Genomic DNA, 15,999 nt, shown 5'->3' with positions numbered 1-15,999 from the left:
CCTCTCCAATGCTTTACCGAGCAATTCTGTGGATTTTCCCGACGTCTGGTCAACAGCAGGGATACCAGCGCGTGGGGAGGCAGTGAGGTCATCAGCACAGTGTCACAACCCGTCACCCAGCTCACCCACAGCTGGGGCCTCGTCACCCCTCCAACTAAATCGTGCCAGTGTGTTGGCACAGCAGGGTGGCGCGCTCGTGCCACGTAGCTCCAAGTCAGCTTCAGTTCATACAGACCTACTGGTGTCCGTGGGTTGTCCAGATGAGCTCCCGCACGGCTCTCGCTCTCTCAGGTGGCTCATGCCCTTCTCGGTCGTTGTCTCCTTGCTTGGCCAGTACATGGCATCCCCTCTAAAGGGACACCTGTAGTGAACACTTGACAGCAGTCATCTCCAGAGAGAAGGAGAACCCGCCGCTCTTCCAAGGCCTCTGTCCACACCAGTTTCCTTTGCCACTGCTCCGAGCTGCTTGGCCTCTCTGCCCCTCACGTCTGCTCCATCAGCCCCACTGTCCCAGCATCGGAGCAGCCAGGTACCAAGCGGCTCCCCATCATGCCAGCCATGATCCTTGTGGAGATCTCTCAGTTCCCCCAGAGACAGGGCTCGTGTTGTAACTTCTTCATCTGTTTGAGATGATCCTGCAGGACCTGCTGTATCCTTGTATTTGGTCTTTTCTACCAGGGCAACTGGCAGCAGTCGAATTCCTAGGTCTGCTGAGTAGCTGTACCACACCCTCCTTTACACCGTTGTTTTTCTCTAAACTAAAAGATATTGAAAAGAACTGCTAACAGCAGTATGGCTCCATGGGTATTGCTACTTCTCCTTGCCCATTACCAGTTCACAGAGACTGGTGTGATTACAAAATAATTCATGATGCCACAAGCAACGACCAGAGTCCTCAGCAGTGCCACACCTTTACCCCCGAGGCCCAAAAGCGACCCGCCTCAAAAATCCAGTAACAACCATCGGTAGAGCCACGCAGAGCTGCAAAAGCAACTCTAAGATCAAAAATCTGAGAAGGCCACCAAGTGCAAAGACCGACATCGGGATTGATTCCATCCCAACCTGCCAAAAACTTCAACCCTTTAAGGGTTTACAACTCTCCTGGGTAAACTAAGTGATGTCCCAACCAAACGCTGGGCGCCAGCTTGACTGTCTACGGTCAGCCTGTACCCGGGGCTCAACGTAACAGTCGCTCTGTCACCCGATGAACCCTCACCAGTCAGGGAGGGGAATGGGGAAAAAGGAGAGGGGACCCGTAGGTGGAAGTACCACCGGTTCAATGAAACCGCCGCCCGTCCAAACAGAAAATACTTGGCTGAATGAATACACTGACATCAGAGTAGTCCTCAGCAGAAGAGGAAGAGCAGGTGGAACCCCAGTAGGAGGAACCCCAGAGGAGCTCCCTCTCCTCAGCCAACCTTCCCCCTTTACAACGACCATGACATGATGGGAGGGACTACACCTGTAGCTGCCTCAGGTCAGCTGCCCCGGCTGGCTTGAGCCTGCCCAGCATGGCTGGGCTGGGATCCTGTCCCAGCCAAACCAGGACAACAATCAAGCAGAAGAAAGGATCCAGACCTCAGAGCAAAGCAGAGCACAGTATCAGAAATACAGACATCTCCTCCAGAAGGTCAGTAGTTTGCCTGACACTTCTGCATGTCTAGTTTTGGCTCTGTATCTGATAGGAGTTGTACTGAGGAACTTTATGAACTGGGAGGAGAGCTCAGTGAAACGCTTTTGCAAGTGCACAGTATTACTAAACCCCTCTCCGTGGACTTCCACACACGAGGCACCTACCAGAACAGCGGAAGCGGTTTGATACACCAAGAGGAGAAAAGAGGAGACACTCAGCAATCACACCAAGAGCTCCTCTGTTACTAGAAGCATTATCCTCTGCAACATGCATAAAGGCCAAGAGAACGACATAAAGATATTCAGCAAAATGAAACAAGCAAAAAAAAAAAAGTGCAGCAACGTGGAAGAGAAACACAGCAGGAGAATCTGCAGTTCAAGGTAATCGGAGTATTTTCCTCTTCACTGGGAATGCCTGCTCCAATGTCAGCCTGTTTCACACGCGTTTTGAGGAACCCGCTTCCTACAGAGCATATATTCACAGAAGAAACTTGCAATGGACATTAAAAGGGAAAGAGGAAAACTCCAGATGTAACGACTCCTCCACAAAAGAAACCTTACACTAAGATTTTAAGAAAGATGCCTGGCCCACAGGTCACCCCTATCTCCCCTGCTGAAGTCCTACCAATCAAATCTGGTAGAATGCACCGCTTCTGCAGGACAGCAGCGTCATTCATGCACCTTTTTAACGGGATCTTTCTTTACTGGGAGGAGCTAGGAGGTATGATTGTATCTACTAAATCACCCTTAGGGTAGCCACAAGCTCAGAGTTGCGTTGTCTTTTATCACCTCCCGAATACACAGGTCTTTCAAATAACTTTAAAATAGTCACACTGCTTGCAGCAATCAAAACATGAAGCACAGTCACTCAAGTGAGACAGTCTGTGTTTTCTCAAAAAAAAAAAAAAAAATCTAAGACAACTAAGAGAAAGACATTGATCTCAGTGCGCCAAGGAAGACTAATGCAGAAATGGATTTATATTTTCCTTCTTAAAACAAACATAGAAACAACAAAGTACATACAAATAGCCAAAGAAATATTACAGACGAGAAGGGCTTCCCCCATCCTCTTCTCACAGTGGAAAACAGTCCTTTCCACGTAACAGCCAAGTCAAAAGCATACGCCACTGAAAACGGAACTTAACGGACAAATTCTTGACAGGATGAGGCCAGACTCGCTCAGTCCCTCGGGGGCGAGTGCTTTGCTGCGAGGGCAGCACAACCCAGGGCTCAACAGCAACGTTTTGTAAACAATAAAACTAAACGTCTCCTCCTGCGCCTTGTGGTTGCCTACAGGTGCTGCTCTCCTACCCCGCCCACGGGACGTTCCGCTAACTCCAACAGCGGCACTGCTGACGAAGCAGAGGTTCCTCTCCGCTGCTGACAAGGACTGTACCAGTTTCTGAAGTCATCGCTAACAACCTCTGGAGGGGCTGCTCCCCGATTCTGAAATCCTTTACACAAAAGCCTGAGGAGGGAACAACCCAAAAGATACTACACAAAAAGAGCCCTAGCTAAGGAATTCGGAAAGATTGACTCTTCTCCATCCCTATCTAACAGAAAATCAGTCGCACCAACGGGGCGGCCCGACAGCCAGCAGCTCAGCTCCCAGGGCCTTTAGGCTGCCGGGCTCCACCACCCGCCCTTGGTTACCTTTCCTGCCAGGGGACTCGAGCTGCCACACGAAATTCAAGAGGAAAACCCACGCTGGCGCGTTTTCCTGATCCACCTCTCCTACCTGCTGCCCAGGATGGCCGAGCTCTCAGTCGCTCAGGCCGTCCCCTCTGCTGCCTGAAATAAATTAAGCCGAGGTACACATTTAACCACGTCCCTCGCTAAGGGATGCGCACACGCTCCTACGTCACACCGAGCAGGTCACAAGCGATCACGGAAGGTTTCGCACGCCAACCGTCGAGCGTCACGGCAGTTCGTTCTGCCACAAGCCCAACGTCGTCTCAGAGATCAAGCTGCTGTACATTCATTTAAAAATAGAAGGTCCTTCTTCCAAATGCTGCTAGCTCTCCGCTCCAGCCTCTTCACAGAGTCTCTCCTTTGAGGTGTCCAGCCCGCTCATCCGGCAGTAGGCAACCCAAACACCGTTAAGCTGGTTCTGGGCAGCCCCCAGGCAAATGAGTCTGCGGGAACAGTGCTTAGATAACGTAGTAGCTTCCATTATAGTAAGAATCCTCCTCAGAGTCCTCACTGTCACAACTGCTCATCGACAAGATGGAGTAGACGGACGGAATGGCACCGCTGTCATTGCCTGTGGCTGGTTTCACCGACGCATTCTGTTTCTCTGCATTCAAAACACACAGAAACACAAGTTAGCAGTGACCACTGTACCCACAAACACCGAACTCCTGCTGCTCTTTGAAACTTACGGCCTCTCGCTGCCAGTTTGCAATGGGTCTTTCAAGCTGCAGGGCATAGCCCACCTTCTTTTCAACTTTCAGCACTAAAAGAACAAAGGGTTTGGGTTTTTTTTTCCTGTTGGTTTGTTTTCTCAAGTTTTCTACATGCCTCTTCCTGTTAAGATAGCACAGATGAGGAGACATTCTCCACCCCCTCACCGGCACTGGAAGCGGCTAACTGTTACAGCGCCTTGCCAGGTAAGAAGGGAAGGAGCTCTCCAACAAGCAGTGGTTGTTCAGGACACCTACGGCCCCACCACAACCTCCAGACATTTATGAGTGCACTGGTGCCCATCCTACTAAGGCTCTTGGAAAGGCTTCTGGGGAAGCTCCCACGGAGCTTCTCAAGTGCCACTTGCATCGTTATTTCTCTTTCAGCGGGTTTCTCCTGAGGAATTCACGTTTAAATAGACACGTGGTTGTCTTCATCTCCATCAACACGTTTCCATCACTGAATAAAAAGACGGCACAGAAGCAATTCATCCTTCCTTCTGAAGTGTGTCACGGTGAAGCTAAACGATTTCCCCACGAATAGTCATTTATATAATTAGAGCACCTATCACACAGCAACGTAGGCTTATTTCATGCTTGTTTGAACAAAAAAGGGAGAGCACGAAACGAAGAGGGCTCCCGTGAAGGCACCCCTTCACCTCACCTCCGGTGAAACCCTTCAGTAGCGCTGTGGCGCCCTCGGCAGAGGCGCACACTCCACCAGAGCAGCGCCAGCTCCGCCGAGGTGACAGCCAGCACCAAGCCGAGCTGGGCAGCCTCGGAGCAGCGCAGCCTTTCCCCAGGGAACCAGCCCGAGCTGGTTCAGGAGGTTATAATTCAGGTCTGAGCCAACACTGCTTAGTGACGTCATTCTGTGTCACCATGGAGGATCTCAGACGTTTTAAGGGCACCTTTCGTTAGGTGAAAGCCTTGACACACTGCAAAACGAAGGATCGCGCCCTCACCTCTATGAGGGGAAAACAAGACAATCACTTAAGGGAACACAGCAACAGAAACTTGTTAGGGGGCAGCAGGAGAAGCCTTCTACATTTCAGCACCTAGATACCAGCGTCAAGTGCTCTGGAAACAAATTTGGCAGAGGGAAGCAGAAGAGGAATACGCAATACTGGAGTTTTACTTAAAGCTGTCACTGTTGCGCACAGTCTTTTAGCTACAATGAGGCAAGAGGTGACGCATTTGAGCCACGGTGGCTTTAATTCCACACCAATTAACACGGCACAGCAACCACCAGTTCAGCCCTACATGACAGACCAACACTCACTTCAGGGATTTCCGACCCAAGGCCGGCACACAGAAGAGGATTCAGAGTTTCTCCTCAGGCACCGCACTTGTGAGTTTTTGCACTGATGTTGTCCATCAAAAGGCACCCTGTAAATTTTTCAAGGCCCATTCTCCATAGTTGTGCTTTGATTTAGTGATCTCTGAAACAGCCTAACCTTTAGCACGGTTGAGTCGTCCCACTTGACTGTGGCACTCATACCGAAATCTTTTACAAAACTTTTTATTAATTTCACTGTGCAGCAAAGCTAGTTCCACAACATACCTTAAAATCAATTTCCTAGCATTCCTCCTGCATTCCCCGAGCACCTCCTTGGTATATAGGTTGAAAGAAAGTTGTACAAAATAGATGGAATGAGAGATTGTACTCATCATGCCACATCCACCCACCTCTCACCTTTCCGCTCTCTGATAAGGCTCAGGCGATGCTCTTTCGTCTCCACCCCCAGCTTCTCCACCATCCTGTCGATGCAGTTATCCAGCACCAGCGAGCGCGTCTGCGAGGTGATCTCCTGCCTGCAGATGGGGCACTCCGCCCTGCGCTTCGTCCACTCGTGGATACAGTAGGAGCAGAAGCTGTGGGCGCAGTTCAGCGTGACGGCCTGTGGAATTCCACGGGAGGATGCTTAGCAGGGCATGCTCACAGAAGAATTGTCAAGGAAAAAAGCACTGAAGTCAGGAAAACATTAGGTGAGCATCTGCTATAGGCAAATGAACCCTCACGAGTCCACTGAGCAGACCGTGACACTATAAGGCAAAGAGGCGGGGGGAGCCCAAAGCCCCCTGCCTTTAGCCTTTGTAGGGGTGACACACACAAACTCTCCCAGGCCAGAGTGCAGACAAGTTTTACACGTTGGTTAACAATTCACTGTAGGGCACAGCAAGTCACAAACACAGACCAGAAGAGTGAATTCAATTCTAAGTCTCCCCAATTTGAAAAGGATAAATTATAGGAAAACTCAAGATACTGCAGAAGAGCATCTTAAATTACTGAGAACCCAGAAATTAAAGCTTCAGCTAGCCCCTAAGTCGTTACAACAAGGCTAACACAGATTTCCTGTAGTTAATGTAATGACACTGAAGTTCTAGCAAAACACGACCAGAAATAACAGCCTACGTTCCAGGCACAACCTATCACTTCCAGAATCAACCCAAAGCAGGCCAATTTCTCTTTATCTGAACGATCATAGAATCATAAATCAGTCTGGGTTGGAAGGGACCTTTAGAGGTCACCTAGTCCAACCCCCCTGCAGGGAGCAGGGACATCTTGAGCTGGATCAGGTTGCTCAGAGCCCCGTTCAGCCTGACCTTGAGTGTTTCCAGGGCTGGGGCTTCCATCACCTCTCTGGGCAGCTTGTGCCAGTGTTTCACCAGCCTCACTGTAAAAAATTTCGTCCTTATATCCAGCCTAAACCTGCCCTCTTTGAGTTTAGAACCATTACTCGTTCAATATAAACGTTTCAGGACTTGCCTGAACGCTGCACCTCCCTTCCTTTACTATCCTCTTCCCACCTGTAAGCCAGAAGCAGCCCAACCCCAGTCAGCTGAAAGCAAGGTCCCCTACAGACCGATTCCTGCCCCAGCAGGCTGGCAGCAGCAGCTCAGAGCACCCAGAACTGCTGCAAGCCTACATGTGTCTTACAATTACGCACCCACCTCTCTGCAGGCAGAGACACTGAAGCTGAACTCGCTGCCCAGGGGAAGAGTTAGGGCAGACAGGATGGATTTCTGGACAAACCTTTACCCACAACTCGCTGTGGGTCTGTCAGGACTGTTAAACTAGCAAAGTAAAGAAATAAGCTTAATTATTGCTTTAACAGAACTAGGGAAATCTTCTCGAGGCTCTTCTTTACCAGCAAACCCACGCTGGCTTCAACGTACCTCGATAAAGTGCTCAGAACAGATTGTGCACTGCAACTCGTTCTCCAACACGTCGTTCATCTGATTCAACACCTCTTCTTTTTGGGCTCTCACCTTTTCCTTCTCCTCCTGGTGGGGAAGTACATAGGGTCACACACCAACAGAGAGCAAGCTCTGACTCGGTACAACGTTGGCAGCAAACGCACGTGCCGGGGAAGGCAGTACGAACAGTAAAACCACACAACTGCAAGTCTCCACCGGTCAAGTCCGTGTCTATTACCTACCCAGATCTGTAGCCTCTCTCCTCTTTGGAGCCATGGCAGTATTGAGACTATTCCCACCCACTGCAGAGAACTCACAAGCAAGAGCAGCAGCCATTATCAAAATTCCCTTCAGGCTAAAGAACCTACCAGCTGGATGGATCTTGTCAGAATCTCTTTCAATCTCTTCCTGGCATGGGTTTGGCTTAAGTCAATAGAAGAGTTCTTTTGATGTCTGATGTAAAGGGCAAGACACCCAACAGACAAAATACCTCCAATATTTAAAAAAGTAAGCATAAGAATTTAAAACATTCGCTTGCATTTAACTGCCCAGTAATTTTTGCTGTTCGAAGTTTAATTAGGCTCCTAGGTAGCTGCTCCATCTCCCAAAAACAAGAGAGAAATTCTTCCAACTGAAGCTATACTTGAAAGAGCAGCAGTTGCAAAGATGACGTACAAAAACCATAAAGCAAACAGCCAGAGGTGGATAACGTGATCATTTCCAAGAGGAAGACAGAGGAAGGGATCTCCTTAGTTATTTCCCACCCCTCACCTTGTGTCAAGGACGGGAAGAAACGTGGTTTATCTCAATCATTATTCAAATTCTATGTTGTTTCAGTCCTTGTAGGACGGCTGGAACAGTGCAGTTTTGCTTGAACGCACTCTAACTGAAGATGAACACTTTTCAAACACCTCTTTTTTTTAAAGAAAGGGTGGAACGGGCCCACTTCCTCCGCACACCACACAGTTCAGGTGCTCTGGGCTTTCTTTAGGATGGAGAAGATCTAGTAATGACTGTTGAACACTAATTTATAAGCAGGGTGAGGCGCATCCTCCCCCGATCCTGGAAACTAGACTCAGCTACCACCTCGAAACACAGGAGCTGTTCACTACTGGAGGCAAAGCACAGCCAAGACAAATGTTAACTAAACCATTCCCTCTGCTGCAGCACACCACGTTTCACTCATGAATAAAACTGGGAATTCAGCGATTCCTTACCTTGGTTTCTTCCAGTTCTTTATTCTTGGCCCGAATTATCTCCTCAAAATCTTTTTTACTACGGTTCAGTTCTTCCATCAAAGCATGATGCTGTAACAAGGCCAGCCCGTAAATTATGAGTGCCATTATAAGCTATCCCATTAAATACACACGGCCACAGTCACGAGGCTCAGCAGCCTTGTTTTTCTTAATCTCCCCCAAAGAGAGCAACCCATGCCTATACAGAGAGTCGGGGTGTTAAGGTGGTTTAGCCTTAACTTGAAATTGGAATGTTCTGCCAGTTATTTATGGCCTGCCAGTTATTTATGGCACTTCTCATTCCCTCTCCCAGGTCACTCCTTCATTTCCCTTAGGTTTTACGTCACCATTTCAGTGCACCCCAGGCATTTGAGTATCGAGGGGTACTGGACCCGTAAGGAGGACAAAGACCTGCCACTGTAGGCAGGGTTACCTGAAGCTGTTTCCCTGTTAGCTTTCCAAAAGGAAAGGCCTCTTGGAAAAAGCCTAGAAAGCTGAAGTATGTGGCAATCTCTTTCAAAACCGTTCCTAACCGAGAGTGAATTTTTTTGGTCATCTGGTTAAAAATTGCCAAAACAACATCCCCCAAACATATATACCCAGCAGACAGACCTCACAAAAAAAAGGCCACCAGCCCAAGGACCAAATTCAAATTAAAAAAAATAACAATAATAATAATAAAAAAAATACTGCCATCCTTGCAGCTACTTAATGCTTTCAACCCGAGTGCATATTCTCACGCTATTTGCTGCCAAACAGCAACTCCCTCAAAGCAAGGTCTGCCACTCAGACAGAGATCCGGTCTGTAGATGAAGATCGCCCAGTCTGCACCTAAGGCAAAGTCCTCACCTTCTACCGAGAGGCCACAGCCGTAAGAAAGATTTAAATACCTGAGTTAGACCAAACCTAGACTCATAACTACTTGCCTCTTGCAGGACCTGGGCCAGCTGCTCCTTCAGATTCTCTTCCCCACGTTGCCTCTTTCTGCCCTGGGGGGGGAAGGGAAGAAAAAAAGGAAGAAAAAGACTTGAAGAAAGCAAGGGACAGAAAATGACTACTTTGACACTCTTTAGAGGATATGCTTAAAGAAACAAGAGACATCCCACTCGTGTTCCCCGTGTAGGACAGAAAGCAGAGCTGTCACTTGCTGTGAGGAGGTAAAACGGACGTACCCCGCGCAGTCACCCACTTGGAACACCCCCACGTTATTTTAGGGCTGAAGGCCCCGGCATGCTCATCGAAGCAAAGAGGTCAGGCTGCTCCAACGTGAGAACAAGCTGCAACTCTATCTCCGGGCACGTTCAGGGAGGTCAGCCCTGCCCACAGCTCCAGCTGAACCGCCCGCTGTGCCCAAGCACACAGCTCCAGCCTCTCGGTACTCCCGACACAGGTACCTTGCCCTTTGCAGCAGGCTTGGAAGGAGGTAACTGATAAAATGATGCAACTCACTCCAGGATGAATTCTTAATTTCTTTAAAGCAGATTTTGAGCCAACTCAAATAGAAAGGCTTCAGTTCATTACCTAAAAACCACTACTTACCGACATACACATACTGCTTGAAGTCACTTACAGACTGCAGTAAAGGGGTTTTTGAAAGTATGAAAGAAAAAATCTCCCTCCCTCCAGAGAGGAAGGCACACGGCAATTCACCTGCTTGGAAAGGGAACGATGTGCCATGCAAACTGGGCATTAATTCAGCCACATAAAGATAGAAATTCACACTTTAGGTGATTACCTTTCCCCTTGTCCTCTCTAACCACAGGGGATCAGGCAGAGGATTTTGACTTTTTTATTTAAAACTATGGGGTTTTACTAACTGAAATGCTTTCCTATCTTGCTGTAATGAACGTGCTTGTCAAAAAAAAAAAAAAAATTAATTATTTTGTGCCTTTTTCCTAATTCCCCATGCAGCTCAACCCCTTTCTTTTGGTACACACGCCTGGAAGTTCAATACTTCCACGACCATTCTACCAGCAGTCGTTCACACCACCATTAATCCTGTTAATGCATGGTTCAAGACCTCCTTTCGGATCAGTGTCTTACAACAGGCACTCCACAAAATGACAAGAGAGAGGCCCAAAAGATGACCACCGCTGTACCTCCAGCTTCTGCTGCTCTTCGGAGAACGTCCTCTCCAGCTCCTCCACCTGCTGCTGGTGGTGCTCCTGCTCCGTGCACAGCCGGTCCTGCAAGTCCCGCAGCTCCTGCTCCATGGCCAGGATCTCCTTCTGAGCACACTTCCTGCGCCGCTGCCTCACGCTCAGCACGGCCGCCTGCTTCTCCTGCACCTTCACCTTCAACTTCAGGATCTCCGCGAGGGTTTTCCTCAGCATCTCCAAGCCAGTCCACGACTGTGCCAGACCAGAGCCTTTCTGGTCCTGCAGGGGGACAGCCACGGCTTTCTGAGAGCACACAGGGCTGCTGGGCACCGGGCTGCTCTCCTCCTCGCTCGGTCCGGGAGAAGGCAGCGTGATGTCGGTCTTTGGTAACTGTTTGGCCTCTCCTCCCCTGCCCCATGATTTACCCAAAGGTTCATTGTCACAGGACACTCTGTCTCTTTTGGATCTGGAGTTTGAAGGCCCTTCTGATCCAGACGTCTCCAACTCCTCCAAACTAAATTTACGTTTCGCTCTTGAACTCTTCCCTTTCCCTAGGTCGCTCTTTTGGGCTAAAAAGGGCCTGATTTTCTCCCATTCCTCTTTAATCACTTCATACTCGTATTCGGCAGTCTCTCTGTTTTCCAAAGGCACTCCCAACTGGATACGGTCTCCTTCAGCAATAGGGTAGGCTTTTGAGGGATCCAGGCGCTGTCTGTTAAGCCACACACCGTTTAGACTCTGCGAATGAACAGAGAATCAGCAAAATTTAAGAGGCAGAGTCCTCTGCAAGTTATTTCTGGCAACTGTAAATATATCCAGCCTTTTTGGTGTTGCCATCAGAACAAGCTGCCGCTTTCAATAAACCTTGCAAGATGCAGTTTACTGGCTTAGCGTCCCATTTATTCCAGTCATTGCATTATATTATTTACTGTGCATTACTCCTGCATTGCAGATTTTGTGTACAAGCCCTGAGGACAACATTAATACACGCACTTGTGCTGAGGCAAAAGAACGAACTCTAAAGGGGAAAAAAACTGCCCCAAAACTTCAGAAATAAGAACTAACCAATAAAAAGACAACTCTGCAACAGATCATTGTCAAGAACATAGAATATTGCAGTAATTATTCTTGACAATTAATGTCACCTGAAATCCATGAAGAAACAGAAAAGAAAAAGGAGCACAGCTTATACTGCTTAAAGAACAAAAGAGACAGTTCTCCAGGGAGAATATATACAAGAAGGAAAACGGTCTTTGGAGATAATGTTCAAAGCAGAAAAAGGGTTTTAGATGAGACACTACCTTCAGAAATAGTTTTAAAACTGACCTGTGCTCAAGCTGACCTGCAGAATCATTAACAACTCAGAAGAGATTCGATAAGACAACCTGAGGACCCGGCAGCGGTGACAACAGAGGAAATGCTCATCTTCCCCCAGACGCTGCCAGCCACGCAGTAACCGTCAGCTTCCGAGCCGATACGAGCGCTGCGACAGGGTTGTGCTTAAAGAGCAGTGTCGTTTGGGGAGCAGCCATCCCGCTCCTTTCCGACCCAAACTTCCTTCAAACCTGCCTGATGGGTTGAACCCCTCTGTTCTACCAGCGCTGCTTTAAAGCAAGTTACTGATTTTACCGTTGTCAGCCCAAATGAGAAAGCAGAGAGAACACGATACGAAAAAAAAAAGATGACTGACGTCACAGCGAGCCCTAGCTGAGGGCTCCGACGTCAGCACTCGATGCTGAGGAGGGCTTTCAGAAGAAACTTGCTCGAGCACAGCATGAGGCATGTTTTTCCTCACGACGGATTCTTGTGGCAGTTGATTCCAATTAAAGCAATTGGGTCCCTACAACAAGGGGTATCAGCTTAGCCTCTCATCAGCGGTACAAGAGCGCCATCGTTTTGAATACTGCCAAAATTCACAGGGCTCTTCTTTGAGAAAGCCACTCAAAAGAGGTCCCCAGGCTGCAAAGTGCTGTTGGCAAGACTACAATTGTCTGAGAACCGCTAAACCGAGAGGCGACCCTACGTGCAGAAAGCACGACAGTTCGCATCCCAACTGCGGCAGCCCACGGACCTCCCGTCACACTTCCACGGGGTGATATCACAGCCCAGGCATCGCTGGAGCCCCAAAAGGGCACCCTCCCCAGTGAACCTCAGAGCACAAGGTCTTTAATCAGTCTCGGTACCTTGTTATCCTTGACAGTCCACTGCCCTTCTGCATTTTGCTGGAAAACGCAGTGCTTTCGGGAGATCATCAAGGGGCAGGTCTTTGACACCAGCTGGTACGTGAGATCTAATCCTCGGCCTAGAGTTACCTGAAAATAAAGTAGTTTAGTAACTGCAATGAGCAACAGCACAGTCAAGTCAGTTCAGGTCATTTCCATTTAAGTACACCAGGAATCTATCCAGGTCAGCACCTTACAGCTCTCTCCCAAGAGTCTGGGATAACACGATTTTTAATTTTTTTTTGCATTTAAATTTAAGAGCAGATAGAAAACGGCACCCTACAAAGCTTGAAGCATTCTTCTTCCTCCCACCGAGGAAAACTGGATTGCTCTAAGGCAGGTTACAGCCCTTGTTTCCCAGAAATCTTCCTCAGCAGCAAAGCTGCTCAAAGCCGCTCCCAACCCACCCGGATCCCACCGCAGCCATGAGGTAGCGAAACACCGGTTTTTTTTTCAAACCAGTACAACTGTTGGTGGGTCTCAAGATTACTTCTGACCCTCTCCTTTCACCAGTTGCATCTGTCCAACTGCCTGTGAACGGGAAAGACGCAGGAAAAAACAGCCCAGAAAACCACCATCAAAAAACCACACCATGAAACCGTGCCCTAAACACACAGTACTGCTGTGAATCGCACCCTCCACCTTAGGGCTCCGAAACTGAGCTACCTGCAGTTCATAACCAGCGGTGGAAGGGATCTTAATAACCTGATTAGAGTCTGGCAGCATCCTCTGGAAGAAGGGACATAATTTACTGGTACCATTTCACAGTCTCTCATTAAACCTGCTCTAATTGCAGCCTGCCATTGAAAGCGTGGCTCTGCTCTCCCTCCCGCTGCTGCGAGAGCTGACAATCACACACTTTTCTCACTCCTCTGTGCGCTGCGCGAGTTTCCAGGCAGCTCACCACGCCATGAGACAACTCAAGGCTCCAACGGGACACAGCAGCCCGAAAAAGCACCTTTTGGCAAAAAGCCCACAGTTACCTCAGCTGAGAAATATCAAAAAAAGCGCGCTCTAGTTTTCATGCCTTAGATGAAGCCTGCCCTCCTCTTCTCCTGCAATCTCACACCTTCCAGTTCCTACAAGATGGCAAGATGCTGCCCTCAAGGAAAGTTCATTCGCTACAGGTTGCCTGGGCAGGGCTCCCCTCGGGTTTAAAGCACGAACCCAGGGCTCCCCTCGGGTTTAAAGCACGAACCCAGGGCTCCCCTCGGGTTTAAAGCACGAACCCAGGGCTCCCCTCGGACTCCTGCCACACCACGGCGCAGCCCCACGCCTCAGCAGGGCACCCACAGCTCAATCCCTGGTGCCAGCAGTTTGGGCCAACAGGCCAGGCGGTGGCCTGGCAGGCCTGCGGCCCCGGGGTGCCACCAGTCCCCCCCATTGTCATAATCAGGTTTGAATTTTGAATAGCTAGTTAACTTTTCATTGATAATTAATTGCTTTTAATGAATAACTAACGTCTTATATTTAACAATTTCCTGATGCAATTAATTTACATGATGGTAAGAACGACCCAAACCCTCCCTGATGCTCAGAGCCAGCAGCTGCTGCCTTACGGAGATGGCCAAAGCCAGAGCTGCTGCGGGGGGTGAAATGGTGCAGAGCACAGGGCGGGGAGGCAGGGAGGCAGGTACGGGGGGTGAAATGGTACAGTCTCCGCTCGTTCTCTCGTGGGATGGAACCGTAGACACAAAGGAATGTTGTTGTGAAGACTCTCACATCCTCTCCACCCTGATTTGTAGATCAGAGATTTTGATCAGTAAAATAACTAATGGTTATATTAGTATAGGAATATTAATGAAGTGACATGATAGGGTGGACCGATCATTGTAAATGTCAACATTAACAGCGGGCATAACACGCATGCTTGTGTTAAAATCTGTTAAAGGTCATGACTTTGCAGAAAAAGGATATAAAAACGCCGAGTTTTTGATGTAACTCTGAAGCCCGTCAGGAGGAGCCACCCCCCGTGCTCCCCAGCGCTGCCGTACAGAAGTGCCGGCTGCTCTGCCGCGGGGTAGGTAAGTTTGTGGGGATTGAGCCCCTCGGCCAACACTGTGGCCTGCGACCAGGACTGTAGCGCTGCGCAATCAGGGCAATAACGTCTCTGCCAAGGTTCTCTGCCCAGTTCCCAGAGCCCCGGCCGCACGGTTTGCGGGTGGAACTCCAGCCCTTCACACCCGCACACCTCCTGGCTTCGGATCCGCGAGGGGTGACAAAACTGCGACTCTCCTTGACCAGCTGGCTAGCGCGGAGAGAGGAGCGAAGCCCGAAGGAAGCAGGCGCAGCGGGAAGCCCCACCACACCGGCAGCCCTCTCACAGCACCCCGGCCTCAGCGCGGCCCCTCGCCTGCTGGGTTGGGGGGGGGGAAAGAGCACGGGGACGCACCGGGGCTTCTCGGTTCAAAACCGCCATCCCCGGAGCAGGGTTATCGCTGTACCGCACCGCAGCACGACCAAAACAGACTTAAAACATGGCCTCGTTTCACCTCCGTTACAAACCTGAAGCACGGTACCCATCGTTAACCTCACCCAAGCGCCCCCCCCCCCCGCCGTTAATCAGGCTGAGGATTTCTCCCCCGTTACCCTGCTGTACCACACCACCGACTCTACCCAAACACCAAACCCTCTCAACCGAGGTTAACCACCGACGACTCGGCAAACCAGACCCAAACACCGCCTCTCACACCGCCCTCCCCCTCCGGTGCCGAAACGCGCCAGCAGCCCCCCCACCGAGCCGCCTTTCGGGGAGGCCGGCGGCGCACCGGGGCCGAACGGCAGCTCCTCCCAGCCGCCACGAACACCCGCCGCTCGTTAACCGCGACGGGGCGGGGCTTTTTCCTCCCGGGAAGAGCGTTAAGGAGCAACGAGGCCCGCGAACAAAGCGCACCGGCGGCCCAGGGAGGAGCAGGCCGCGACGGGGCGCCGGTAACGGCCGCCCCCCCCCCCCTCCGGGCGGCATCAATGGGCGTACCTCGGCCACCCTCCCTCCCCCGTCCCCAGGGGCCGGAGCCCGGCCCAGCCCGGCTCACCTGCGTGCCGGCCTCCAGCAGGAGCCACTCGCCGCTGGCCCCGACCCGGCGGAGGCACCAGGCCAGGCGCGACGCTCCCCGCGCCGCCATGGCGTCCGCCGCGACAGGCGGGAGCAATCGCTGCGGCGGCGGCGGCGCTCTCGCGAGACGACGAGGCGGCGCCGCGCGCAGCA

General features: G+C 50.4%; 1 protein-coding gene across 2 annotated transcripts; it reads right to left on the bottom strand.

Moving 5' to 3' along the window:
* Window positions 1-3,252: 3,252 nt before the first annotated feature.
* On the bottom strand, window positions 3,253-15,949 carry RNF8 (ring finger protein 8). 2 transcript variants are annotated; one of them, XM_086461829.1, is made up of 8 exons: window positions 15,827-15,949; window positions 12,753-12,881; window positions 10,562-11,307; window positions 9,397-9,496; window positions 8,453-8,542; window positions 7,215-7,322; window positions 5,731-5,935; window positions 3,253-3,928 (listed from the first exon to the last, which is right to left on the bottom strand). In XM_086461829.1, the coding sequence occupies exons 1-8, from the start codon at window positions 15,914-15,916 to the stop codon at window positions 3,783-3,785; spliced, it is 1,614 nt and encodes a 537-aa protein (XP_086317955.1). In that variant the 5' UTR covers window positions 15,917-15,949; the 3' UTR covers window positions 3,253-3,782. The 2 variants fall into 2 exon arrangements, with proteins under 2 accessions (XP_086317955.1, XP_086317954.1); XM_086461828.1 differs by having other exon boundaries at window positions 9,397-9,459; window positions 10,570-11,307; window positions 15,827-15,916.
* Between the last annotated feature and the right edge of the window lie 50 nt (window positions 15,950-15,999).

Source organism: Leptosomus discolor, chromosome 2 (assembly GCF_034619465.1).
Source record: "Leptosomus discolor isolate bLepDis1 chromosome 2, bLepDis1.hap2, whole genome shotgun sequence".
Classification (NCBI taxonomy): Eukaryota; Metazoa; Chordata; class Aves; order Leptosomiformes; family Leptosomidae; genus Leptosomus; species Leptosomus discolor.
The sequence above is the reverse complement of the archived record's forward strand: the minus strand, read 5'-3'. Positions and strand labels throughout refer to the sequence as shown.

Coding starts and splice junctions, on each gene's coding strand:
- RNF8 (XM_086461829.1), bottom strand. CDS start 15,916: ATGGCGGCGCGGGGAGCGTCGCGCCTGGCCTGGTGCCTCCGCCGGGTC. Junction 5,936..7,214: donor GTTCTGAGCACTTTATCGAG/GTACGTTGAAGC, acceptor GGAATTCCACAG/GCCGTCACGCTGAACTGCGC. Junction 3,929..5,730: donor CCTTATCAGAGAGCGGAAAG/GTGAGAGGTGGG, acceptor TTTTGAATGCAG/AGAAACAGAATGCGTCGGTG.